Source organism: Antedon mediterranea, chromosome 11, assembly GCF_964355755.1.
Source record: "Antedon mediterranea chromosome 11, ecAntMedi1.1, whole genome shotgun sequence".
NCBI lineage: Eukaryota > Metazoa > Echinodermata > Crinoidea > Comatulida > Antedonidae > Antedon > Antedon mediterranea.
Genome location: NC_092680.1, coordinates 3,865,514 through 3,893,500, shown reverse-complemented (window position 1 = coordinate 3,893,500; position 27,987 = coordinate 3,865,514). Strand labels below are relative to the sequence as shown.

At 32.5% G+C, this 27,987-nt stretch overlaps 1 protein-coding gene across 1 annotated transcript in view; it reads left to right on the top strand.

Moving 5' to 3' along the window:
* Window positions 1-378: 378 nt before the first annotated feature.
* LOC140062281 (uncharacterized) overlaps window positions 379-27,987 on the top strand; it is a 37,450-nt gene continuing 9,841 nt past the window's right edge. The window contains exons 1-9 of the mRNA XM_072108425.1: window positions 379-468; window positions 3,227-3,372; window positions 18,113-18,243; window positions 19,333-19,421; window positions 20,947-21,069; window positions 23,044-23,114; window positions 23,485-23,591; window positions 24,569-24,756; window positions 26,564-26,775. Coding sequence (XP_071964526.1) covers window positions 3,340-3,372; window positions 18,113-18,243; window positions 19,333-19,421; window positions 20,947-21,069; window positions 23,044-23,114; window positions 23,485-23,591; window positions 24,569-24,756; window positions 26,564-26,775 — 954 coding nt within the window. The 5' untranslated portion in view covers window positions 379-468; window positions 3,227-3,339. The remainder of the gene's footprint in view (window positions 469-3,226; window positions 3,373-18,112; window positions 18,244-19,332; window positions 19,422-20,946; window positions 21,070-23,043; window positions 23,115-23,484; window positions 23,592-24,568; window positions 24,757-26,563; window positions 26,776-27,987) is intronic.

Here is a 27,987-nt window from a genome sequence, read left to right as displayed (position 1 = left end):
TGTTTTTTCTTAAATTTATTACAATTTGGTGACTTTATTTATATTATATACCACTGTGCTCCCCTTGTCCACTAGCTCCAAATTGGGTCCACTTGAGCACAGTGTATTAGCATACGAATGAAATATTATACAGATATATTCTCAAAATAATTGTCTTAGCTAGCTACGCCCCACCCCAATCATAGTGGGCTAGTACTGGAAACTTATAATATTTCATTTCATATTACAATGAATAAATGCAATTTCCTGGGACCAAGGCCTAGTAGAGGGCCTACCAGACTGCTTCAAACCCATCTAATACTTTTCGACGACTGAAAAAATTGTAATAGCGCCCTCTATTTGTTTTTGTCAACGACCATTTATCATCATTTAGGTCCAAAAAAACAACCACGGCGGTGTTGTGAGTATTTTAGTGGTTTTGTTTACAAGATACGAGGTGTTAAATTGGAGATAAAACAACGAGTAATTGTAAGTATCGTTATTGTTGTTGTTTATTATCATTCCAATCTTAACTATTATTTCACGTCTTTTAGTTACTAGTGAGTGATGTATATCCTTTAACAGAAACTGATTGACACAAAGGTGGTATGGAAAGTCACTCCGTTTCCCCAAAAAATAAGATCGGCAATACGAGAAAAAGACGTCGAAGAGGGGTGACTGTTGACCCTATGTGGGCTTAGCTTATATTCGACTTCTTTTACCTAGGCATGCACAGTAGCTATACACTTGGATCGATCCTACACTATCTGCTGTTCTTTTCTTATGATATGAATGTTACCAATTGACTTTATGGTATGCAATTTTTATTTTTCTATTTGTTTGATGATTTTACCATTTTTATGACCAAACAAAATATGTATGATGTGCCCATATATGGACATGATGCTTTCATATCCTATCATATTTGAGCATATCACTACCACATTAATATTTAGACACACTTTTTTGTCTGCGTTGTGCGAAAAAAATGTGACTTACCTTCAGTTAGGTGACCATGATGCACCAATTTTGACCCACTGTGATATTGTGGGTGGTAAAGTGACGGACATTGACACACCATTGCTCATTATGTGACGTACCATTTAGGTTTTTTGACGTACCCCAATGTCAATAATTATTTGTAAATGACGCACCTCTCCCGGGAGTTGTATAGTGGGTCATACAATTGACAAGTGCATTAGCAACATCTTCTACAATACAAATACTGCTTTATATGAATATCTTTCAACTTAACAAATTACTGCAGACAGAAGGAGAACACAATTTACAGTTGACTTTCTCTTAAAGTTGATTAATGTATGTTTGTTGAGATTAAAGCATATTTTTCTCTGGAATTACAGACTAAAAAATTATATTTAGTTTTTAAATTAATACTTACTGTACATAGTAATTTATATGTATTGTCACTGGGAGGTAAAATATATAAAAACTTTAACAAGGTTTATTATAAAATAAGCCATTTATTTCTTAATCTTAATGTTTGTTTAAAAAGCTCTGAATTAACCAGTTTAATTAGTCAATTCAGTTTCAGGAAGAGACACTCTGACCAACTTCCTTAGGCAGCCTAGAGTTACCACACCAAATAGAAATTTAGTTATATAAATTTTTTACTGTGTCAGTCTGTACAACAAACTTTGAATAAGCCATTTATTTTTAAGGTTAAGAAACTTCGCAATGGTATCCTCTGATTATTACATATATAAAAAGAGAACCCTAAACTCTCCGGTGACATGTTGTACTAACTTTAAAATAAACTAACAAAAGAAATAAATTTGAATTTAGGCCATTTTGTAGTTAATAAATAAAGTTATAATATACTTTCATAAAAAAAGAACAAACATTAATCATTTTTACTTCTTAATCTTAATCTAAAATTATTTCTTTAAATTATGGTTTTTTTCAGGAAAATAATTTACCTTAACCGGTATTCATTTATAGAAGATTCTACATACAGTATTTGATAATTATATTTTAAAGAATTTTAAATAATAATAATTGTAAAACTCCAAAAGGCGAGGTATATGTTGTAACCATGAAGCAGTGTGTATGATTTAATAGGTCTTTGTTGACACAACACTTGGAGGTTGAATAAACATTCTTGCAGTTGTGCTTGGTGTCTGCATTAATTCTCATTAATGTAGATTACGTATCTTGCGCCAATTAAACTTACATTGAACTTAATCACCTTACCGTGCGGTAATACATCACTGTACTGTACGGTAGTTTTTTGCACACAGGCAATACGAACAATTGATTATTTCATCCTGTTCAGCAAAACCCTTATTATTATTATTAAATTATATTTTTTACCATAAACTAGAGATTTAGGTTTTTTTTATCAAAACTGTACAGTACATGTCTCTTTAATTACCCCCCCCCCCCCTCCCTCTTTCCAATCATTGTAGTGTAAATGGGTTGAGAGAATTTGTCTGCATTGACACAAGAAATGCTGATTGTAATGGTAAAAATGTTTGCTGTTTCTGTACAGAAATGATTGTAAATTTAGATCAAAGCAAAATAAGGTTTAAACATTAAATTTAAAAAAACACTAAGTACAGTACTGTACATTTCTTTTTAATTGGTTTAAAATGGTCAGATTATTCTACAATGTGATTGACCTCATAGTGGACATTAGAGATTTGCTGACGTTTACATTGTAAAGCGAAGGTTAACTTAGCATTGAACGTACTGTATTGCAGCAAGGAGAACGAAACATAATCCATGGTGATAAGATAAGAGCTGTTATCGTCATTTAAGTGCTTGCTAAGTTCTAAATCCTCATCATTCAATATGGCTAATAAATCAACTCTAAACTATGAGATTTCATACTGATTATTTTTTGTTAAACATATCTCATGTGCACGTTAAAGAACGCAGTAATGTACACTGTCAAATAGAGTAGGGATCGTCTCCTGGTGTATTGCCCAAAATTCACAACCAGAAGGACCACACTTGAAAAAAGTCTAAGGACTAGACTGAGGGATATTCTTAGTGTGCAACACAGGGAATAATTTTGCCAGTGTAGCATAGCAAAACGCTATACAATACAAAGCAACCTTATTGCTATACATTTCTAAAATTGTGTAGCAAAAAATACAATACTAAAGACAAAGACTTAGTTATTATTTTGGTGTTGCAGGGAAAAATTTAATTTTGTTTAGCAATATTAATAATCGATTTTTGAGTCGAGAATAAACCCTCAAACTGAATTATTCTTAAATTTCAGAATTTATAACAGAAGGAAGATGATTGGATCATTACTAATGTAGTCAGTCAATTGCTACCAAATTTGATAGTGACTCTCCCCACCAATTGTATCATACAACAAGATAAGGCAACATGTTTAAAAAGCTTAGGAAGCAACCAAAGTTGGTAAGTAAACATACAGTATTTTTAGAAGCGTTTTTCTGACAGAGCTAAACACTGCATTCCCATTTAGGTAATAGACACAAGAAATGTTGTTAGATTGATGTACAGTATTTGTATTGAACACAAATGTTTTGCTGTTTCTGTAAAGAAAGTATGGTCAATTTAATTCAATAATTTAAAGCAGAATATTAAAGGTTTAAAAGTAGTACCAGTTTACTATTGTACCTGGAAGTGGAAGTCCAGATAAGCATTCATGAGACAAAGTTCAGCATTAATGGCCCATTAATTGATGACAGACAAACAAACCCCAAATAAAGAAACAATCAATGTGGTAAAGGTTCTTTCACACTTGCTCAGGATAGATATAGATTCTACGTGGGACAAGTGTGGTTGTCCGCTTACACAGTTTACAGCTTAGTGTAAATTTGCCTTTAAACAGAAAGGTACAGCATGATGAAATTTAGTATAGTGCCATATTGGAAGGAATCTGACAGGTTGTTCCTAAAATATACTTGAACTTGTGAGACTAGTGTTGACTGTTAACTTGAAAGTGATAGCCTACTTAGATTGTACAAGATAACACTTGACACTTGGTAGGAAGTTACGGTAATTAATATTTTGTCAATTACCATATATTAAATCATAAATGACAATATTTCTAAATAAAATTAAAAAAACCTCTGCAAAGACTGTATCAGGAAAACTCAGGTATTTTTACTACAGTAATTTTGCAGCAATTTTGTCTGTTAAATAATTTTAATGTCAGAATTATTTTAACTGCACATTTTGTTTACATTGTTTAGCAATACATACACAGTTTACTGCAGTAAAAGAATGTTGTTACTGCAGAAACTGCAGTTGTAGAATAATGTTAAGTAGCACATAAAAGATGAAATATTTAATCAAATACTTACATGAATAACTACACAGCCACTCTTTATTTCTATATCATTATTTTGTGGTAAGTTCGTATAGTTGAAATATTAAGCCATTGTGGATGTATGTTATCCGGTGTTTGCTGTCTGAGGTCATTTTGAATTAGACTTGGACACATACTGTAGATGGTTCTTAACATTTTGACAGACACGGTCACTTTTTTTCTAACTTTATTTAAACAGTTTTTACAGAAAATTAGAGAATTTAGTTTCTGACTTTTTTAAGAGGTTTTCAAATTATAGGAATAGTTTCACCTGAGCAGTTACAGTTAAGATTTGTCTGAAGAAAGGGTGCATGGAGCGCAATTGCGCAATTGTGTAAAAAAAACTACTAAATGATCACACTACTGTAGTACTAGTGGTAGATTAATTTATAATATTTTAACAATAAAAAGTTCACTTTATGGTCAAGGATAGCAAATTGTGTACAAATCTAATTACAGTAGGTGTACTTTAGTTATATTTAGTAAACCAACTATAATATACCATTTTAATGCAATTGTTTAATGCTTCCTATTTTAAATTAGCTATAAACGACCCCCACATTGTTTATTGCTGATTATATTAACAATAACAATAAACCCTTTTGTTAATGTTGTTCTATTATTTTTAGGATTTGTAAAGTATTGGTAAACCTACCTGTTAGATTAACACACCTGAAGTGATAACAATGAACATGTTTTAGTTCTTTTGTGTAAAGGTGTCAAAAACGTGAATGGCTAGGCAGGTGCCAAATTCAGTCCATTAGATTTGTTCCACCTATAGGTATACTGTAAAACAACTTTGGTTAAATATAGTTACTGTATTGTTGTATCTTTGGTACATAGACTACAGTAGCACTTTTTGCTTTTCTACCAAATAAATATAGGGTTTCTTTTCAACAACAATATTAAATAACAACAGATAAAAAACTGGATTCACAAAATTGGTTGTTTTTTTTTCACAATACTGTTTTGTCTCCATGGTTTATTACCTTTTTATGGTAAGATTCTGTGTGTCAGAAGTTCCACAGTGAATTTGATACATTATAGAAAACTTTCTTTGTAAAATTATAGTTTAGTAGTTTTCAATACTAAATGTAAATACAAAAAAGAACAGATAAGACTAGATCTACAACTCAAAACAGATGATGGGAAGAGAACACAATTGACGCCTAACAAAAAAGAGATTACATACTACACTACACACAGTATAGATAATCATAAATTTAAATTCGGGAAAATGGTTATTTTTATTTCATAATGGTGTTAATATAAAAGGTGCTGTTTATTTAACAATGGAGTTAGTATAAAGCTCCGTAGTACTACACTATCAAACTAGTTTGACAAAAAACGAGTGTGATGTGCCCAAATATGATAGTGATACGCCTAATTATGGTAGTGATATGACATCATCTTGTCCATATACATTTCTTTGTCACATAAAGTTTGATAGTGTAGACAGAGCTTAAAATGTGCTTTTTTCACAATGCAACTACCCAGAGTTTAAGGGTCCCTTACGAGTGTTAAACCAGGAGCTTTTGCCCTGTGTTACGCCACTGTCACAGCACTGTATTCCATCTAGTCAGGCTTTAAAGTCCCATTTTGCCTGTCAGAATTCTATTGTACATGTCACCCAATACACACTCAAGGATTACCATATATTGATTCTATTTAATTAGCAAGGCAATATGAAGAGATCTAGTGCTGTTGAAAATCAATAAGTATAAACAGATAGTACTCAACATTCCTATCATGAATTAAGCATAATTAATTTAACCCATAAAGGGTTCTCTGTCAATTTAACAATGGTTATAAACTGGAGTTTTTTAATAAACTCATTAGTCATATGATAATGAATATTGCTTGACAATAAATACTGTAGTATAGTAGTATTCTAATCTGTTGTTATTTATTTAAATCCTCTTTTTTTTAATTTTTATTTATATGGTGATTGTTAAAAGCGCTAATTACGCTAATTAATATTATTAATTAATAATAAATATGACAAGATTAACAACATACATAGTACGTGAATGAAAATAGCATTTTATTTTTCAATTACGGTAAGCTTATTCCATTCCAGTTTTGCCTAAATAAATGAAACAAGAATGCAAATATGTTTCCGTGAAATGTATAGTAACAAGTGTGAATGAAGTATACAAACAATGATTACAGTATGTGTGTCCGTACAATACAAAGTGTCACTCAGTGTGAACGTGAATATTTACAGTATAGTCAATAAACAAATATTTTGACTCAGTCAGAGAGTAAACATTTTAAGTTAGCTTAAACTGAGTAATAATATTCAATTTTGGAATTTTTGCTCTCCATGTAAATAAACAATGCAGTATGATTATAGTAGTACTGTAGTACCGTGTGAACCAGTGTTATGATATTCCTATCTATCTACAGTATATCAATCATGTGTACCAGTGTTAATGATCATCATGCCTGTACTAGTATAATGTAAACATGGTTTTACTTTTACTGTTTAATCGTCTCAACCACTTTTACAAAAAGTACATAATCTGAAATTGTAATGGAAAATTTTAATGTATTATATTTCACCCAAAAAAAAACCCCTTTTCCAACTTCAGAGATTGGCATGACAGTCTGGTACTGTACACTTCTCCCGAGACTTTTGTTTTATTGTCATATTAATTTCACTTTTATTATCGTTTACCTGTTTACCTTTCCCATCTCCAGGGCTATAAAATAATACAATGACCTTAATCAGGTTCTCTGAAAAAACTACAATGTTAAAGTTTCTTCTAAATAACTTTGTCCTTTATTTTGATTGATTTTGAATATTTTAAAATGTAGAATAAATTATAGAAAAACATTAGTCTATTTCGTGCCTAGCTTACTTGGATAAACCGCCAATAGCCCTTTCTCCTCGAAGAGCGAGATATAACTCAAAGTAAACATTTTCATTGAACACCCCTGTCCACAAATGGTACAGTCCATAAACTATGGGCCTCCCCACAAACCACCAAAAGTTAAATAATCGTAGAATTTGTTCAGTTCTTTATAAGGTATAACTTTTTAAATTTTGCCTTATCAGGATTTGCTAAAGTAAAACCCCTACTCAGCCCCCAAGGAAGTGTCCCCTTAAAAGGAGTTTCCTCTGAATAGGGGTTGGCCATAGTCATAACACACATAATTATTTCCCCCTCGTTCTTTTTATGAGAATACAGTTTATGTCCCTTTACTATTATACAAGGTTTGTCCCAAGGAGTTTCTACTGTGTTTTACTATTTTATTAAACTCAATAACAAAAGTAATAACAAATGTACAGATGTTCTCTTTTAGGTTTTACTGGAAAATTGAATTCTTTTTCATTGTATTTTATTTTTTTAATTAAAAAAGTTGAAAATGTATACTGTATTAAAAAATCACATCTTAGTTTCTTCTATTTTTCAATTCAAAATAAGAAGTTTTTATTCAATTCAGTTTCTATTCAATATTTGACTTAAAAATCAATTTTGTAAAGTCGTTGAAATGCATTTGAATTTTAATTTTCATGCACACACTAGCCTAAGGCCAAACTGGCTAATTTGCCAAATCCTATAATTTCTTGTTAATTTGAATTTCACCATGGCAACCTATCTAAACAATCTTGACGTCATTTCAGTGTATTACCACCCTCTTATTTTCAGATTATCTTAAGCAGATTTCTGAGATAAGATGTTCATCCCTTACATTGGCTACAACAATTGGAAACACTGTACAGTTTAAATTGATAACTAGAGAAAAATTAGTTAAAGTGTATACTATTTACAGATACCTACCTTTCTGGTATAAAAATATTTTTAGTTTAATTGTTTAAAGAATACTATAGTTTGATTTTAACAGAAGATGAACACAAGTAATTATTTGAAACAAATTGCATTTTAAACGGTAAATGTTTGATTTATTAGAAGAAATTTTGTACCAAATTGTTTACACTTCTTGGGTTTTTTGCCTTATTCATTTTTTTATATAATTTAATCACCATTTTATACATTATATAAAAATTTTTTTCTCAAAAAGAAAATCTTATCGTAATCGTATTAAATTTAAAACAAAAGAAAAAATTGTTTTTTTGATTATTGATTGGGAGTGGGTACCTCTCCCCCACCCTAGTCCAAAACCAGTACAATTCTGGTCATTTTGATATCCAACTACGCCCCCAAAAACCAATGTATACGAACAAACATACTGTACAAACACTCTTAAAATATAGACATTGTAGAAGTCTCGAAGGAACTTTGAATTAGTAGTGAGTAGATTTTAAAGTGCAAAACTAAACTAAAGATGTGAATAATGGTAGGACAGCTACAAAGGAAAGGAAATTCAAGCTATGCTCTACCGAATCAATCAAGTATTCCATTTAGTAAATTACTGGTTAAAAAACCGTGAATTGCAAAAAAAAATTGTTAACCACATTTTGATAAATTAGTTGATTCTTAACTTTTCAATTTTGAATGTATTTTTAGATTTTCTTTAAGCTGAAAATCATTATAAAGCATATTTTTCATAATTGTAGGTAATAATGTAATGTATGGACTGCTGCCAGAAACATGGTCAATTGACCAAAACATGGATGTGGGCAACTAGAATCTAAAGCTTGGTTCCCACTTGGATGCAAACACAAGGATCTGAAAAACTCACCATAAGTAATTTTTAAGACTATCATAACCCTACGCTGGAGTTGGATTGGACTTATCTAGATTTAGCCAATGAGCGGTCATAGCCATTACGCCATTGCGCTTGTGATTGGTCAATTCACTTCCTTTCCTCCTACATCGTTGCATTCATCCCAAATGCGAACCAAAGCTATATACAGTAAAAAGAACACTACATATTATCAAAGATTCTAATCTCGGATTGATTTGTTCTGGGTTTGAATTAGTTTCAATATGTGTCTTAAAATGTTATATTGACTGAGTTTTACAGTCAAGTCTTCAAACATTATTTTATTAATTTTCTTTTAAAGAATAAATTACTAAAATTAATCTTGGTAATTAATTTACATTAGTCTAGATAATTGTCAATATGAGATGAACTATAATTAATACAACCAAATAACTATCTAATTAGGTGATACAGATTCAAATTGACAGATTGTATTATTTTAATAGATTTCTAACCTTCGACTAGTACTTCATAATTAAATTATGTTTTTATATTATCAACAGTCATTTGATATTATTAATAAAATTATCTAACTTGATTCCTAATTGAAAATTAAAGTAATTGAATTTCCTTGATGTGTAGCGAATCCAGGGACCTTAAACTCATACTTTGCCAAACAAAAAATTGTTCATTAACTGTAAATATTATTTTACAAACACAAAATAATGCACTGTTATGAAATGCTTTCTGCTCTAAAGGCTATCAAAATGTGCAATAGATACAGGAGTTGAATGGTGGTCACTGTCGCTTAACACCCGAAAGCATATTACCAACATTTTTTTCGCAACTTGCTGCAGAACTATGCAGCTATTAATAGGTAGCTACGACTACCAACCTAGGTCAGGTCAATCGGTGTGTCATTGGTTTTTGCCCGAACCTAGAAACCATCAAACCTGTGTCAGGCTTAGAAGCGAGGAAATCGTCCCAATATCTCCACATGCGTACAATGAACTAATATGACTTTTTGACTCAACAGCTGTATATAGTCACATAGTGATGATGATTACTGCCTCTCCGCTGAAAAGTCTGCCAACATTTCTGCTTGGGCTGCTCCGTATATCTCTTACCAGTTTCTTCCAATCGGATCTTTCATTGGCTAGTTGTTTAAGTTGTTTGATGTCTTTCTTGGTTCTGAATTGTCCGGGATACTTGATGTTTGTGTTCTGCTTATAAAGAGCGAGTTATATATTCACATATGTTGTGGAAATGAAAGATTACTTTTAACTCTTGTGGAAGGAAGGCTCATGCTTTTTTTTGGTTGCTACTCAACCATTACTCTACAGATTCGATGACAGATATTTTAAAAGAATCACAGCTTCATAAGTTGAAAAGCACAGAAGCGTAAAATCAAATACCGTATGATTGATACATGAAGCGATTGATGCGGTTTAATTTCATTTCCTCGTATTCATTATCTCCAGATTACTGAAAGTATTACAAGCTCACTAAATTCTCACTCAGTATTTCTTTGTATTTGCTGTCATCATTCATCCTCCACAATGTAAGGTATGCCACTAATTGGCTTCATAATTATTATTATTGAGTGTATCTTTGTTTTTTGTTCTCTTGTTAATACTGATCATATTTCTCATAATAAACAAATAATAATAATAGTAGTTTGTTGTCATTTGTAGGTCAATAGATGAGATAGTTGTAAATTTGTAACTAAATCTTGGATCAAAGAAGATTGTATGATGTCATAAAAACAATCATCAAACAATGTGTTTGTTTGTTTGTTTTTGTTTCCTACTAATATCAAATTTTGTATCTGATATGAGGCCCTTAAAAGGCAAGTCAATTTTTTACTTCTGAAAAAAAAAATGGGAAAAAAGGAAAAATGATTTGATTATTTTAAAACCTTTGTATTACTGTAAATGTTATTTTGTCCTCCTAATTATTTAATGGATGTGTCAAATAAAGATCTTTATTTTATTATTGTGCTTTGGATTAGCCCCCACCTCCAAAACTAAGAATTGTGTTTAAAGATGAAATGACATGTGATGATGAGCTTGTTGTACATGTAATTGTTGTTTAGTTTATATTGTACTAGATAATTTTTAAGTTTTTTAAGTTTATTTAAGTAAACCGATTGTAAAATGTAGTTAAATTTTTTACGTATGACAAATTAAAAAAACCAACAAAGGTCGCATTCTTGACCTGGATTTTTTTTCTCATTAGTCCGTCTTTGCATCAGCGATGAATGACGTATGAATAATAAAGAAAGGGTGCAATAAGATGACTTGCATGCTTGTTTCCTGTACAATCTACGAAGCACACCCTACATTATTTGATGATTCAAATTTAAAAACAGTAAAAACAATTGATGATATAACTGAACTGTGTAAAATAACATGCCTTATTAACTCTTTGATATCTAAATTATTGCTGAAACTGACAATAAGCTATGAGAAAGTAACTTAGAAAATTCATTTTTCATAATCATTAATCATCATTTCAAAAATGCAATTTCTGAAAATTACAATTTGCCTAAATCCTGTATTAAAACTGGAGTATTCAAAATTTTCATGGATCATTTTACCAAACTTCCGACAAATAATAACATTTTAACAAACTTATGAGTAATACTAATAAAATAATTCTTGGCAAACATTTGATTGATGTTGTTTATATTATTCTTATGTAATTAGGTTTTGAATTATAATTATTATTTCTTACCGAGTATTTCAAAATAGTTTTCACAGAGTATGATGTCATTGTTACTCAATACTAATATACACCCACTGTAGGCTTGAGTCGACTAGCAGAATCTATAGGTTATAATCCAACACGACTCATATTAGAGAGTTGGGTCAAATCTTGGTAGAGCCTGTGAATTGGTAACTATTTATGACACATGAAATATTTCAACAAAGGTCGCATGGGGGAGAACGTCAAATTGAAGTAGTTTTTCTTTCTTTTTGCTTTCTTGAAACTTGAATTAAATCTGACAAGAGAGCAACCTGTGTACTATAGGATATAAGATAGTGATATTGGTTTTAGCATACCAACCTATGATAATAGCATTTATTTTATATGCATTACCACACTTTTACCGAACCGATAAGGCCAGAAAAAAAATGATTGGTTAATTGTTTTTTCTTAAATCAGAACCAATTCTTATGTAATCTTCTTATCTCCTCCCCTCTCCTTGCTCCTTCCCCCCCCCCCCCTCCTTGCTCCTTCCCCCCCCCCCTCCTTGCTCCTCCCCCCCCCCCTCCTCCTCATTCCTTCTTCTTCCCCTCTCTCTTCCTTCTTCTCCCCCTCCGTCCTTCCTTCTTCTCCTCCTGCCTTCCTTCTTCTCCTCTATCCTTCTTCTCCTCCTTCCTCCTTTTCCTCCTTCCTTCTTCTCCTCTTTCCTTCTTCTAGTCTTTTTTTCTCCTCCTTCCTTCTTCTCTTCCTTCCTCCTTCTTTCCTTCTTCTTCCCCACCTTCCTCCTCCCCCTCCTTCCTACTGTATTTCTCCCATCCCATATTCTCATATTCAGTGTCCTGTATACTGTTACATACTCCATGTTACTTTATCATGATGAACTCACACATACAGTAGATGGAAACAAAAGCCAGTGGATAATACAATGGAACAATCGGCCACTACTGTTTTATGTTGACATGCCATATGCCATTTGTACTGCTTGTGTATTGTTTGGACAAGAATATGCATTAATTTAATTTTAGAACACATAATTTATTTTTTTAAATAAACTCAATCAAACTGTTTTTATAATCAGTTTGACTCTTGGACAAACAGGAAAAATTGAACAGTCTTGTAACTATCGTCATGCATGATTGAATTTAATAATAATTAGAAACTAATTGTGTTCTAATATTTCAATAACCTAAATTAGAGAATAATAAGACATCTGCTCTTTATAAGACTTTACATTGTTGTAACCACTAATTATTCTATTTCATTCATTCCAATCTTAGTGTAAGGTTTCATATCCATTTGTTTCAAAATATTCCATTTCTAGAATGCAGAAACATTATTTCTCAATGTCTATTTCGTGCCTAGCTTACCTGGAATAACCAAAATTTGCCTATTTTCTCTGAGAAGAGAGCTACTGTACAACTCGATTATATAAAATCTAGAAACACCCCTATCAGATAATGGTACATTCCATGAACTAAATATCAAGAGAAACATATACAGCTAAGCAAGGGAATATGGTTTTTTTTAAATACTGTATTTTGAAAGAACAGTTTATAGTCCACTATTATTTTGTACTGTTTTCAGTTTACAAAACTTATTAATAGCCATTCCAATTGGATAATGTTGTCAACTGTATAAAATAATTTTTGATTTATAGTATCTAAGATTTTTTTTCCCTTTTGATCAACAACCATGCATTTTTCTTATACTATTAATATAAGATTTATCAAAAGGAAGTTTAAAAACTGTTTTAAAATCTACTATTGTCAATACCTTACAACATCTAAGACATGATTTGGGAATGAAATTAGGTATTTGGCAGTGAATGTATGATATAAGTGATTGAACATTTTCTTTCAGCGCTTTTTAATAACATTTAGCTGCTTCAAGATGAATTTCAAATTAGGAACATGAGTTGAATTCTAATTAACATAGATTTGCTCATTCAAACGAGATGTTTCAACTTCTACATAAAATCCTACTTCTGTTCTTCAGAAACGTGCCAAAGTGGCGCATATTATAGTTTCAACTTCTACATAGAATCTTACTTCTGTTCTTCACAAATGTGCCAAAGTGGGGCACATTATACAGTCAACTTTCCCAATACCGGACACTCTTGGGCGGGCATATATTTTCCGGTTTTTCGAAAGTCCGGTTTCCTGAAAACATATTTTTAAAGTCATCACATTGTCACTGAAAATGCTTTGAATCACCGGTCCGAATGCTGCCCGGTACGCGCGGTCTAGCTTAGGGAAGGCCTAGGCTATGAATATGATTGTGTCAAGCTAGTTTTAATTAAATAAATACTGATAGGCCTAGGCCTACTTTATTAATATTAAGCTAATTCAATTTACCTTTTTTAAAAGTTACATTATTTACTGTAGCAATAAAACATGTTACAGTAGTAAATTATTGTTTCTCAATGTGTTTTTAGCGGCAAAAAGGCCTAGACTAGGCCTACGTACGTACGGTGAACATAATTTTGGTCGTTTATTGTTTATCGCGAGCTAGCAGCAGCATGGGTGATAAAAATAGCAGAGATCGGGGCTTTCAACTTCCACATAGAATCCTACTTCTGTTCTTCACAAACGTGCCAAAGTGGGGCACATTATAGATTCAACTTCCACATAAAATCCTACTTCTGTTCTTCACAAACGTGCCAAAGTGAGGCACATTATAGTTTCAACTTCTACATAGAATCCTACTTCTGTTCTTCACAAACGTGCCAAAGTGGGGCACATTATACAGTCAACTTCTACATAGAATTGTACTTCTGTTCTTCACAAACGTGCCAAAGTGGGGCACATTATAGTTTCAACTTCCACATAGAATCCTACTTCTGTTCTTCACAAACGTGCCAAAGTGAGGCACATTATAGTTTCAACTTCTACATAGAATCCTACTTTTGTTCTTCACAAACGTGCCAAAGTGACGCACATTATTGTTTCAACTTTTTCTATTCCTAAGAAACGTGCCAAAGCGGCGCACATAATAGTGACTTTTTATTTTTTGTTCAATGGTGATCCAAATCAGAGAGGGCGTAATTGTAATTAATGATGTGGCAAATTAAATCTAATTTACCAGAAATTTAGGGAATTAGAGGGAGGAGATGAGGTCTGCTAATCTATGTAAAAATAAATGTTTTGTATATGACTGGATACACTATGATCCAGTGTATGAAATTTGGCGAATATTGGGGGGGGGGGGGGTTATACTCTGTTGGCATTAGAATTTTTCCGAAGCCTTGTGTTTGATTAATTTTTTTGTTAGCCTTTGGTTATGAAACTGGTGAAAATGTTCTCTGGCTATCTACTATATCAACAACAAATCTGACATTTCAACAGCAGCTATAGTGAAAACAAAAACATTAAAGTGAGACTGAGGACGGTTTAAAATTAATTGATTTCCAAGAGTTGAGCTGAACTTTCTTATAGTACAGGTACATTACAGGCTAACATACACCTCATTTGTAGCGTAGCAAATCTTTATTTAACGAAATACCAGTTGTTCATTATTGCCGTGAGCACTCCTAAAGTGTAAGCATATTAAGTTAAGAAAAAGTACATTAGAAAACATCTTGGTATGATACAGTGACTTTCTCTTGAAAATCATCTCATTCAAAATCTGTTGATCGATATCAGAATTACAGTGTATTCTTGTACTGTATTGTGATTTTCTACATTTTTTGTACTGAAATACAAAAAGAGAAAGAATGTAGAAGTTAAGTAGAAGATCCTTGGGTAAAAGTACAGTTTGAATAGGTTCAGTGATCCTATTGTTTTATAGTATAATGGAAGTAGATATAATGTATTGTGAATCATCACAATAATACTATAGCCCACTTTCATCCATTGATATTTCTGTCTTTCGTTTCATAGCAAAGAATTTTCTTGTATGAAACTACTGTATATGATATATATTTTTTAGTCATTCTTAGCTTTTTGATTTTGTGAAATTCATATTTCATTTTGGAATGTTGTCATCAACTTTCCCAAAACCAGACTATCTGAGAACCGCAAACTTTCCTAAAACCAGACTTTTCTTGAGGTTCCAAAAGTTAAAAATTCTTTTTAGCATTATCAAAACACACATTCATAATTCCACAATTTTTGGAAATTCAGACAGTAGGCTCTGCCAAGTATTGGTATTAACTCAACTGATAAACTCAACTGACTATAGTTGTTTTATGTATTAAATAAACAAGAAATATTCCTTTAAAAAACGCTGCTCGCTTGTTGACGTAAGTTTTAAAGTGTATATTGAAAAATATTTGTTATTTCAAATTTGTTTTTGAATGTGTCATTTTATTGTCACATACGTAATAGTTATTCACGTTAACGAAACAAGGTGCAATACTATTAACACAGTATCATATTAACGTTAAATTAAATATATTAATAAAATTGAATATTAAATATGACATAACTGTCAACACTTTGTTACAAAAGATGTAACACATGTGTATTTTCTTGTTTATTATTAGATGAAGTGGGTCAATAGGTCAATTACCGATAACAATCCTGTCAACTGTGACTTTGCTTATTACAAAGGATTATGGGCTTTCTTATGTTTAACTGTCATCCTAGATGATTATCAACATCCGTATTTTAGAACTATTGCAAATTAATACCATGTTTTAATGGATCTTCATAATAATTGTTCGTGGGAAAGATTGATGATTTTGAGTGACATTTCGCCTGTCGCGTACTCTTCACTTTGGTTGGGTTTTTTTTTAAATGTCTAATATAAAGATAAACAAGTAAATTGAATTATACAGTACTATACTATATTGACTGGAATGAAAAAAATGCCTATCGATCATTGTTTACTTTTTGCCAAAATTATCTATGATGTATAAATCATTTCTTAAGCCCACCCAATTTGACCCAATTTTTATTTGAGGGAGTGGAGTGTCATTGCACCTGGTTATAGGCCAATATAATAATACTAAAAAACGAAGTTATATTTATATTTTTGTGAACATTCACTTTGATGGTCAAGGCATGGAGGAATTTCCTCCATGGTCAAGGTAAATTTGCAGATTAGAATACATCTATTTTCCAGCTATGCTATTAATCTGTTGATACCATCTTTGCCATGACTCATAATAGGGCCTGTTCCTGACAGGAAAAAAAATGTTCTCTGGCAGTAATGCACTTGTCAATTGTATGACCCACTATTTGACCCCCGGGAGAGGTGCTTCATTTACAAATAATTACTGACGCAGAGGTGCGTCAAAAAACCTAGATGGTACGTCACATCAATGAACAATGGTGGGTCAATGTCAAAATGGGTGCGTCACGGTCACCTCAAGGTAAGTCACAGTTTTGACGCACAGGTGCGTCATTGTATTCATAAGGTATGACGCACATTGGACAAATGACGCACATCTCCCGGGGGTCGTATAGTGGGTCATACAATTGACAGTGCATAAATGGCATACTGACAAAAAAAAATTTTGTTCCAAAATAAAAAAACTATAATGCATTCTGGAAAAAAAAAATATCACTTTTTTAATACTTTTCATGTAGTTTCAGCAAAATAGCAGTCTCAATTTGACCTCACAATGATGTAAAAACATAAACAAATCAACACATCCTAGTAGTCTGAGATAAAATGACATCATCGTAATGACAACCACACTCTGTTGTCGTTTTGCAGTAACATGACCAATCCATGCACACATTTTATACATATAAATTAATAAATTACATATTTATGAATGTGTTGACCACTGATTAAAATGTATGAAACATGTGACCATTATTTGACCGTAGGTTTTGGTGATTTTAAACTTAAAGGATGTTTTTGTTAGCCTACAGCCATTGGATATTATTCACTATCTATCTAGGTCAGTTGGGCCTAGAGTCATCGCGTTTGAACGAGGCTCTGTACTTTCTCTTCAAGACCAATATTAGGAAATAGTTATGGGACTCTAGGTGATGTCCCTCGTTGTCTGTAGATGAATCAGACGAAAAGATTTAAAGGAAAGTTTGATTTCTCTGAATATGATGCAGTAGTCTTGGTTTATCCAAAACAAATTCAAGATAATATCAAGTTCGGTTCCCACTCGCAACGCAAGAACGTAAACTGCAATGCAAGCCAATTGACCAATCAAAAGCTATGGATTATTTGAACTGTCTTCTAATTTTTTTAATTTATCAGTTGGTCCACCTTCAGTGACTATACATTATTAAATCTGATCCTATCATCTTTCAAGAAAAGTAGGGGGTTACCCTGGTGTACTATACTAGTACATCACAGCCACAAATCATAACTGGGACCCCTGGAAGACCAGTCTTTGACTGAAGAGGTCGCCCAGTATAAATAAATATTTCAATTAGTTTCATAAATATGAATTTAGAAAAACTTAACTTAAAACCTACTGTAATTCTTAATGTTACATACTGCCCTCTATAGTTTCTATATTTTAAATAATGATTATTATAAAACATATTATATTTTAGTTTATTATAATAATAAATGTTTTTTTTTTTGTAGGTAAATGATTGGACCAAGTATGATGACAAGGTCTTGCAAGCCGTAGATGCTGGTGACCCCGAGAAGCTTCAAAGCACGTTGACCAAGAAGGGAACATCAGCTACCAAATTAGATGCAGAGGGAAAGAGTGCGTAAGTATCTTAGCAACCAGTACACGAGAAACACACATTATGTATTACCTTTTCAGGTTGCCATGTACAGTATATAAAAAACGCATGCATGGAACTGGGCAGGTATACATTTTGTGTCTTTATAGTTTCAGTGAGGTCATTATCACCTACTGTTATCAAGAACCTCACTTTCATGATAGAATCTATAAGTTTATTAATTCATTTGTTTACCACACTAATTGTATACAAATATTATAATGAATAATAATAGTAGGGACAAAAATGAAATATACTATAAAGATAAAACAGTGTGTGGTAGGTCACCATAAAAAGTAGACGGAAGGATACAATATAGACACGTACAAATATGGTATTATTCATTAGGCCCCCTTCCTGACAGACATGACATATGGTGACACATAGTATGGTACTGTATATCATATCGTACATGTCCCACATAATGTGTTCCGTCGGATGTTAATGTTTGACATGCTGGGCTACATAGTAGGTAGATGTTTAAAAAAAATTTAAGCTCCTGACCATAAAATAGTGCTTTGATTGTGAGGGGAATATACTTAAGCTAGTTTAAAACATGTTTATGGTCATATTTGAAGATTTCGGACTTGGATTGGAGTACTAACTTTTGATTGGGTGGTTAGGAATAGGGTAAACATCAGCCTACGCAACCATAACCTAATCTTAATTAATAATCTTAATCCTAATCTTAATCATCCTAGATTTCCATTTATTGCTATCCAAAGCCTAACAAGACAAATCTAATTAGAACCGTATAAAATCGATCGGTATCTTTAAAAATTTGCCCAGAATAAAATCACCTTCTCTCTACCAGTCATGTGACGATAAACTGACTAATATCCTAATGTCGTAAAGTATTTCCATCTCTAACCTTAACATTGCTGACAAGCTATTCTTAGTAACAAGGAACTGAAAGCTAATTGTGTCCTGATATGTGTGTGACAGTTACTATGGTTGCCCTGTAACTGCTAAAAGTTTTATATTACAATATCACTCATAAAATGCATATTTTCTAATCCTTTACAAAAAGTGCAATTTTTCATTATATTATTTTTTTAATTATTTGTACGACAGATTTCATCATGCTGCTAGGCTTGGTCAGTATCCTTGCCTTGAGGTTTTGCTACAACTAGGAACCAACGTGAATGCTGTTGACAAGCAAGGTATACAAACAAACACCAAATATGGTAGTGATAAGCCTAAATATGGTAGTGCTAAAGACATCATTAACAAACACCAAGCAACCACTAAGGCTTACAGAATCATGATCAAAATGATCCATATAAAAACATAAAATGATAACAATGCCACTTGAAGTTTTCACGTTTACTGTGTTCAAGTTCATGTGATTGAGTTATAGTTTGAAAAGTAATATGATAATGTTCCTACTTATTAGCATGTTTATAATTAATGTTTCCAAGTAGGACATTTTTTTATCATGCATATTGCGCGTTCGTGTTGTTTCGTTCTGTAACATTACAACACTATTTACATGGTCTTATTAAAACCACTGAAAAATAGAATTTTAAAAATAATCAGAATACTTTTAGAAAAAAAAGAGAAATAATGGACTATTCCAAGACCTCAATTTTAAGAAATAGGTATTAATAGTCAAAATATAAAGAATACAAAAAGTATAGAACATTTTAATATGAGATTAAAAATGTCAAAAACATAAGAGCTAGGAAACCAGGCCATATACATGACTGCACTCGCATGCTCAAGTTAGTGTTTACAGACCGACCAACCGACCGACACAGTGAGCTGTAGAGTCACTAAAGACAAGTTTAAATAAAAGTGTGAAATAATTACAGCTGTTTTAGACAAAAAGTATGGAGGTATTGTAAACATTCTTTTTCGATTTATGTGATGTGATCAAAAGTTTAAATAATTATTTGATATTTGAATACATATTATTCTAATCAATTTGAACAGTCTTGCCTTTGGTCAATTCATCCTTGGAATTTTATTTTACTCTAATTTATCTCCGGGTCAAACAACAAGTCGTTGCTGTGATCTTTGTAGATTAATTGGTTCCTGTCTATGACAAAGTGAAACTAGCGAAACAGTATTTTGATGTCAATTTGGTTCTGGTACTCTATCGGTAAAATTGTCCGCAAAGGCATTAATATTTCTACAGTGCTGTAAGTTATAGATATTTAAATCTTCAATACGCAATAGCATATAAGCATGATAAAACCATATTAAACCTCTTTTTATCTTTCTGACTCATCATAAAGAATTAGGTTGTCTAGTGAAAATCAGAATAAACCTTTTTTACATTCAAACTGCCTTTCATAAATATATATTTACTCTATATTATGGCGTAGTGTGTCAAAGTTAAGCCATGCTCTAAGCCACTCAACGGTGTTTAAAATAAATTGACCCTTCCTATTATTAAACTTTATTGACAAGCTCAGAATTTACTACCTACCTTGTTTCTAAATTGTCATCTACCAATTGCCAGGTCCTAGCAGACTTCTTTCTTCATACTTCTGTATTTAGTACTTCTTTTAGTTCCAAATATGTATGAATTTACTAGTAAATGAAAAACATTCAAAATCAATCAATTAAGAACACCAACAATTATTCTCTTTTATCTTCATTTAATGACTTTTAACAATTTATTTCTGAATATTTTTAACCAATAAAGTTTTAACCTTTTTTTAAAAATTATTTATATATTAGGCTGGACTGCATTACACTGTGCTTCAAGCTCCGGCCATTTTAATTGCATCCAACGACTGCTTCAACTTCAAGCTGACGCTACTGCCCTCAACGTTCAAGGAGAAACAGCGTTACAATTAGCAGGTAATAACAATATCCACACCACTTCAGTGGTGTACGTAGGGAAGGGGTTGGTTCAAATCTTCCATGCGGCCCTGCACTATATAAAGAAAATCTGATTATTAATGAAAGCTTTCAATTTGATGCGACCGATGACCTAGGAATCAAGTTAGGTCAAGTAATTTCTTTGTGTGCCTATCAAGAAGTTGGGTTGAGGATGTGTTTTTCTCTGTCCATTCCTCAACACAGTTTTGATGGTCTCTAGGTTCACACATATGGTAGCGATATGCACAAATATGGTGGTGATATGCCCAAATATGGTAGTGATATGACATCATCGTATATAGGCACATCACATTGTTTTGTCACATAAATTTTGATAGTGTAGACAAGGCTTTAGGTCATCGCAAATTAAAAGCTCCCTAATAATGATTCCTGTTTTTAATGAAAATGAATAATCTCAAAGAATGGTTACAATTAATACTACAAAGTACAACTAAATATGAATAATTGTCTCCAAGTCTATCAATGAGGAAACATGACCTGGAATTTCCATAGAATATAGTTACAACATTTGGTCGAACATGAACATCAGATCATTTAAATTATATAATTGAAGTTGAAAAAAGACAGTTAAGATTTAGAAGTGTATGATACATGATTTTAGGCTAGGTCAGGAAAATGTGTCAGCAGTGATAGCTAGTCATGAAATGAAAGTTTTGTTCATTTGACTATGTTGATGGTTCAAAAATAAAAAAAAAGATAGCATAATACAGTAAAACCTCTATTAAGGGGACACTTTCAGACCCAGCAATGTGTCCCCTTTATAGTGAACGTCACCTGAGTAGGTGTGTTGTCCCCTGAATATAATAGGGGTGTTGTCCCCATGAATAAGGATGTTGTCCCCTTGAATAAGGATGTTGTCCCCTTGAATAGGGATGTTGTCCCCTTGAATAGGGATTTTGTCCTCTGGATAGGATCGGAATGTTATCTCCTGAGTAGGAATTTCCGCGAAATAGGGGTGTTTTCCCCTAAGTCACTATATTGGTTGACCTTGGTCACTATTGCTCTTGTTGATTTCATTAGAATGTGTCCCCTTAATAGGGGTTGTCATTGTCACATATAATTTCCCTCTTTCATTTCATGAGAAAGGTCCCCCAGAACAGAGGTGTCCCAAAGGAGGGAGTTCTGTATTTACCTTTGATTAACATCATTTTGTACAGTATAGAAAAATAAATGGCAATTTACAAACTTTTGATGTCTTTCCTTAATGATTTTTTCCCCCAATAAATAAAACGTTATTTTGTGGCGCATAGTTCAGCAGTTATACGTGTTATGTGTCACAAACTATAGCTATACAACCCATTTAATACTTTACATGTGTCGCATGTGGCATATCCCAAGGACTTTCCTTGTAACATACTCCGCCGTGATGGAAGTGGCAAAGTGTTTAAGTGCAGATTAGAGGGTCAATTCCGTTTTCCTTGGTTTTTTAGAATACTAGTCATCAATGTACTTTTGGTATTAACATAGAAATCATGTGGTTTTGAAAGTTGTTGAATTTGTGTCAATAATGCTAGTCAACAACACTTGCTGACTAGCTTATCCTTATCTTGATGTTTACTCCATTCACAATGCATTGCGAATAAACACTAGTAAAGTTTGCGATAGGCCATTTTTTTCCAAAGGAAATACAGTATTAGTTGACAATATCTTGACAACAGAATGTCAAGACATCCTCAATTTTCTTTATTTCCTTCGGAAACAGAGCATACTGCAAACTATACTAAATGTGTACCAAGTTCCATAATTAATCTGTATGATAAAATGTGCTCCTGCTAACTTTTAAGTACAGTAATAATAATATTGTTTAAACCTCACTATTTAATGTGTGATTTCCTACAACAAACCATAATCTAAGTAGAACTCTTTCCATTTAAATTCTGACTATTATCAATACTTTTAAAATAATAATGATAATGATCTTTTTTTCACTAGTTGCTGGTAACCATAGTGATTCGTGTAAACTATTACTTCTTGGTGGCGCTCCTGTTGGATCCAAGGATAAAGTACAGTATTATGTTTTATTTAAATTGTTAATCTAAAATTGTATAAACTGTTAGTTTAGCATTGCCAGGATATGAGTCTTTATAAAAGAGAACTATGTGCTTTAAAGACATTGGCAATTAGGAGCAATATGACATCATGGTAAGGAATCGGAGAAGCATGTGAGAGACATGGGTTCATTCATTCCTTTGTAAAGGCATTAAAAAAACAAATTTGTTTTCTATTTTTTAAATATAAATAATAAAAAATATTAACTTTGTGGGATTCTTATAAAAATGTCTTCACTCTAAAAGTATTTGTTGCAGTTTAAATTCAGACAACATATGAATGCACTGAAATTATTGCAATTTTTTTTTCTTTTTTACATCTTAGAATGGTAAGACACCATTGATGCATGCAGCAGAGCATGGAGATGTTGAACTTTGTCGTGAGCTTATTGAGAGAGGCGCTGTGGTCAATGATCAGGACAAGCTATTACAGTGAGTTGACACTCAGAATAATTGAGAGCTAGTTGAATTGCTCATACAATCGATTTGCCAATTATTATATTAAAAACGTGATACAATGACACATTCAATTAGGGGGAGAATTTTTCTAAAACAGTTAAAATTGACACAATGACAGATAGTAGTGAATTGTATCAAACAATGAACTTGGCTGACCGTGGTTTACCCGAGTTATTTGGCTTTAAATATACAGTCTGACAACCATTTTCTTTTCGTAGTGTTAATACTAATTTGGTATGTAGTAGAAATCCCTATTCAGGGTACACTAGGGGAAATATATGTTTTAACACTACAGCCAACCACCATTCAATGGAGATTCCAAGTGCTTTTTGTTATATTAATTATCTGTCATGTTACAAACGATTCATATAAGGTCTGCAGCTTTATTTAAAGAGGGTAACCTTTTCAGCTGAATTTATCCTCTTTTAAAAAGAAATCTATAATCTATATTTAATTAACAGTATAGCCATCCTATATTTAGACACCCATAATATTAGGACAATCCGTTAAGTTCCAAAGGAGTTCTTTTAATAGAGGTAGTACTATAAAGCTCTGTCTAGTCAAACTAGTTTGTCAAAAAAAGTGTGATGTGCCCAAATATAGTAGTGATATGACATCATCATGTCCATACATGGGCACATCACATTTTTTTGTCACATAAAGTTTGATGGGCGTGTGGCGCAGTGTGTTGGACGTTGGACTACCGATTACTCATGAAAAGGGCGCTATATAAATGTGGTATTATTATTATGTATGAAAGAGCTTAATACTAATATTAATTACATATAACATTCTAGAAAGTAACATTTATTACTGCAGTATTCATTATTCACATAATGAATTTTTTTAAATGAATTATTACTATAATACTGCCCTCTTTATTTTAGAAAAACATTTTTTATTTATGAAACAATACATTTACATTTAATTACTTTATTAAATTTGTTAAGAACTGCCTTGATACTGAGCTGTAAAAAAGGCCACAAAGAAGTGATTGAATTATTTGTAAAGCGTGGCGCCAACGTGACGATCAAAGATAGTACAGGTCATGACGCCAAGTATTACGCTGAACAAAGCACAGATGACGATGTTAAGAAACTGCTGAGTGAAGCGCCCTCTGTAGCCACTTGGGATGTCAGTAAGTTCATAAACAATTTATTATAGCGCGTGTACAGTAGTAATGCGACTGGTGATATTCAATAGTATTGTGATCTAATAAGACACAGTGGATATTTCTCCAAGACAATATATTTTTCTAATACTTTGTGCCATTACTATTAATGCTAATTAACAGACACAGAACAAATTCTAAACCGCATGGACTGAATATTAATTGATTAATTTTAAACACTACACATGAGGAAAATCTGTGAGAATGAGAAAAACCGCTACAACCTAAATTAAAATTCCGTACAGAAACAGCTTCTTCAATAGAAACTGGCAAGGAGGTTTTGACCATGTAATGTATTTACCATTGATTTGATAAAAAAGAAATGTCTATATTCATCAGTCATACTGTACGGTTATGATATTCTTATTAATCTATCTTTTGTTCAATGTTTTAAGAATTGTTTGTTGCATCGCAAACAATGACCAGACATTCTAGAAATCATTTAAAAAGTTTTTTTCATTTTCATTATTTCCATTTCTAGGGAAATAAACAATTGGAATTTGAAACTTAAGTGTAGAACTGAGTTAGTTTAAGTGACTATAAAAGCTTTGTCTACACTATCAAACATTATGTGACAAAAAAAACATATGGTTGTGATATGCTCAGATATGATAGTGATATGCTAAGATATGGTAGTAATATGACATCATCATGTCCATATATGGGCACATCACATTTTTGTTTTACATACAGTTTGTTAGTGTAGACAGAGCTTAAAAGACTATCACAATGCATAGGCCTTCAATATTGCAAAAACAGCTTAATATGAGTAAGCCTCTGCTGACTAGAGATTTTCCTAATATATCATTCTTTTCATTTTATTATCACAAAACAAATTGACAATGAAACACTAATACTATAGAATTTATAAATATTTGATATTGTATTTAAAACAATATAGGAAAATCATAAACAAAAACAATGCATTTTTTATTATCTAGTCTCTCAGATGTAAAACAAAATAATTAGCATCAATTATTGGCAATTTTAATTTGATTTGTTTTATTTTCATTTCACTCAAAATAAATAAAAAGAAAAGAGATTTTTACAGTACAATTATAATTTTTAAATAGTCAGAAAAGTCAGAAAAAAAAAACAAAAAAAGAACCAATAACATAAAACAGCAAGGGAGATAAATAGATGGAGGAAAGTCCATAAATGTCCTGATTTATGAATTATTTCCAATAGGGTCATCCAAAATCAAACACAAACAAAAAGTTTAAAAAAAGATGGTACACAATTAAAATTTAGTTTTATAGAAAAAAGACTATGAAAAAATATGATTGACAAATTAATCTCACATTTGCTGTTTACTTTAATCAATAAATCAAACAATGAAATAATCAAATTGAAAGATAATATATTATCTGTTAGAATATATTGTTATCTAATTTAATAATATCCTGCCAATTTTGAAACTGTTATATTTAATTACTTAATGCTTCTGAGCAAGGATAGTCTCTAGGCTTAGTATGGTGTGTATTTAATACATAATGCCAAGTGATTGAATTATAAACAAAACGTTACGCATTCCTATTGAGATTGCCGCATAGCTATGTCAATGGACATTTACGTGCCGTAACTTCTGGTCACAGTCGTGTAGGCGGGCGATTCTGAGTCACATGACTCTGGTAGGTAGTTTTTTGTATTGTAGCCAAGGCTTCATACAAATGATGGTTTTCCTGCTTAGAAATTAGTAACAGGAAAGTATAGCTGACAGTGTTCGTTGAAAACCGGGATCGTTTTAAACTTCGCTATCATTTTTCATCCACAGAAAACGATGATGACACTGACGAAGTGAAGCCAGACGTTGTGGACTTTATCGATAGGTTTGATATGACAGATCGTGGAGAATCGCCAGTACCGAACACAGCACCCATATTTACTAAAAACCTTATGAACGGTGATTCTAGAGATATGGATTCTTTAAATGATTCGCAGTTCTCGCATCATTCGACTCAGTCAGCCACGGAGAGAGAATTAAAGGTATGTGTAATTTTCTGTACATTGAATATTTGTATTTAATGCCAATTAACAAGTTAGTAATTTCTGTGTTTACATTCTGTCCTAAACTGTGGTATATCTGTAATACAATACACTTCAAATTCTACTAAGGGAACACAGTGTCCCTTTAACAGGGATGTCCCCTGAATGGAGGTTGGCTGTAGTAGCATATATATTGCCACCCATTCCCCCTTATTCTCCCTTTAAAAAGAGGTGTTATTATATACTGTAGTTAATTATAAAATGTGGGCATGATTTTCGTTTTAGTAAAATAAATTTAATTTGCTTTATGTAAGACATTATTACTTTGAAATAGTAGCACGTAAGGGTTATGGTGTAATGCCTTGCGTGTTGGAATGAAGTTATTCAGAGGATTTGTTTTTATTAGATTACAACCAAAATGTTTCATTTATACATAACAGAAGGCTCCATCCACCTTCACTGCTAAAATTATTATTATTAGTTAAGAGTGTTATAGTTTGATGTACAGTCTACTATTACTTATATAAAAAACTTATTGGCAAGCATGGAGAATATTCTAAATCTTTAAAGACACCTTCCCTACAATTTGTGACGTTTTGTAAAAATAATACATATATATTACTTTAAAAACATTAAACCAGGTCATTCATTGTCTTAAATGTACGTTTTATGGTAAATTATGATAAAAAGTGAGAAACAATGCACTACCTACAGTAAGTAGCTCGCGGCGACTGACCTCTCGTGGACGGTCTCAGGGCCGTATGCAGCATTTATAACGGGGGAGGGCGAGGGAAGCGAGCAACAATGGCTGGGGGCCAGGGGGCCGCCAAGGGCCCCCGGTCAGGGAACGTTATTTGACGTTCTAAAGACTGATTTAAGACTCTCTGTTGTGGCTTGGGCTAGTTGAACGATGGACACCAGAACTTAACGCTTTCATGATGAGGCCAACTCAGCAGGGGTGGCGGCAGGATCTTCCCGACGCGGGGGCTACATTCCCCGACGAGGGGGCTATGCGAGCATCACTAGGCTTGGGGCCAGGGGGCCGCCAAGGGCCCCCGGTGGGGGTCCAGGGGACAAAGCCCTCGGAAGCAACGCGTTCTAGCGTCATTTGAGGTCTTTTTAATCAGATTTAGGGTAGCCATTTTTTCCATTTTTATAATGCATAAATAAAATACTGCGTGCAAAAAAACGATGCGCGATGACTGTTTCAAT